This window comes from Merops nubicus, unplaced genomic scaffold (assembly GCF_000691845.1).
Source record: "Merops nubicus isolate BGI_N331 unplaced genomic scaffold, ASM69184v1 scaffold35283, whole genome shotgun sequence".
Lineage (NCBI taxonomy): Eukaryota > Metazoa > Chordata > Aves > Coraciiformes > Meropidae > Merops > Merops nubicus.
In genome coordinates this window covers 2381-3978 of record NW_008597475.1, presented here as the reverse complement: position 1 = coordinate 3978, position 1598 = coordinate 2381, and the positions used below count along the sequence as shown (strand labels likewise).

Here is a 1598-nt window from a genome sequence, read left to right as displayed (position 1 = left end):
TGGGCAGCAGCCACCCACGCAGGCAGATGCAGAGATGTGCCACTGCCACGGGCACGAGTGCCAGTGCAGAGGGGTGGTGGCTGCAGCCACAGACACTGGGCAGAAGAGGGCTCTGGGAAGGCTGGTGCACCAGTAGCTGCCCCACCATGGGACTGAACATGGTTCATCTGTGTGTGAGTAAAGACAGCCTCCAGCACTGCCACTCCCCTGCCCACCACTGCTTGGGTTCCAGCAGGCCAAGAAAGGCAGGGACTGGCTAGAATCCCACCAGGAGCTGCAGGGGCAGAGGGCTGATGTCCTGCCCCGAGTGCTGGGTCACACTCCTCTCTCGGGCCACGACAGGCTGTCGCCAGGGGAGACTCACTTCTCCTTCACTACAGGCACCCTCAGTGCTGCCCACACTGTCCTGCTCCCCCAGCACACACCAAACACAAGGCAGGGGCCAGAGCTGGGGCACCTCTCTGCCTGGCACCCCTCTTTGAAGGCACCAGTGGCACCAGAACAGCAGCAAAACAGTTTGTGCCTCTCCCACCTGGCACCAGCTGCCAGGAGCGTGGAGACCTTTGGAGGAAATCCCAGGTGGCTGAGCCACACAGCCAGGCCAGGTGGAGCTCGGGCAGGCCAGACCCTGGTTTTACTGCAGATGTGTGCTCAGCAGGAGCAGGAGCTGTGCTGGTTTCCACTGGCAGCCCCCAGGGCAGCAGTTCAGACACTCAGGTCCCTGCGGGGCGATCTCCTCACACCCCACAGACCGTGAACGTCCACCCACACCTCTTCTCAGGGAAGGTCTCTCTGACACCAGGGAAGAGGCTTCCCACCAGACGCCTCGTTTGCACTGGGGGTGAAGGTCCCTTTTTGGGAAGGGCGTGACCCCTTCCCCTTTTCGCCCCCTCCTCGCTCCGGGACCCGCCTGGCGGGCAGCAGAGGAGGGGGAGACCCCGCGGGGCCGGCGCTGCGTTCCCTGCTGCCGGAGGGTCAGAGGCCCGTGAGGTCGACGATGGCTTTGATGAAGATGGCGTCGTCCCGCACGTAGGAGTTCTTGGACTCCATGACGGAGACGGGGCAGAAGAGGGGGCAGCCGCTGGCGATGTTCATCTCCGTGACGGGCCGCTGGAAGGAGGAGGAGCTGACGTCGGGCCGGAAGGCGTCGATGATGTGCTCCCGGTTGTTCTGGTCCAGAAGCATCAGGGTGACCTGTGGGGAGACGTGAGGATGCAGAGAGGGGCGGAACGAAAAGCCCACGGAGACCCCGAGCAGCAAACGGCTCGCTCGGAGCCTGCCAGGTGTGCATGTCCCCGTGTGACCACAGGGACGTCATGCAGCAAGTCTGAGAACTGCCTGTGAGGAGGGTGAAATGCTGGGGTCTGAACCCCAAGCCCCCGAATTAAGGTTGACATATGGGTGATCCCCACAGCCCTTCACACAGAGGGGGTGAGTTTGCCTTAGAGCTTCCCCCCAGGGTGCGGCCGGCCCTGCAGGGAGAGCCAGAAGGGAAATGAGCCCCAGGGGTGCCCCATTGAGCTGACAAAGGTCAGGGCTCTGCTGGGGGATAAAAGCTGGGACCACTGGCAGGGGGGGGGGGGGGGGTGGGGGTGGGG

At 63.7% G+C, this 1598-nt stretch overlaps 1 protein-coding gene across 1 annotated transcript in view; it reads right to left on the bottom strand.

The window, feature by feature from the left end:
* Positions 1-975: 975 nt before the first annotated feature.
* LOC103769514 (TNF receptor-associated factor 2-like) overlaps positions 976-1598 on the bottom strand; it is a 2604-nt gene continuing 1981 nt past the window's right edge. Inside the window, exon 3 of the mRNA XM_008936714.1 lies at positions 976-1194. Within this exon, the coding sequence (XP_008934962.1) occupies positions 976-1194 (219 nt within the window). The remainder of the gene's footprint in view (positions 1195-1598) is intronic.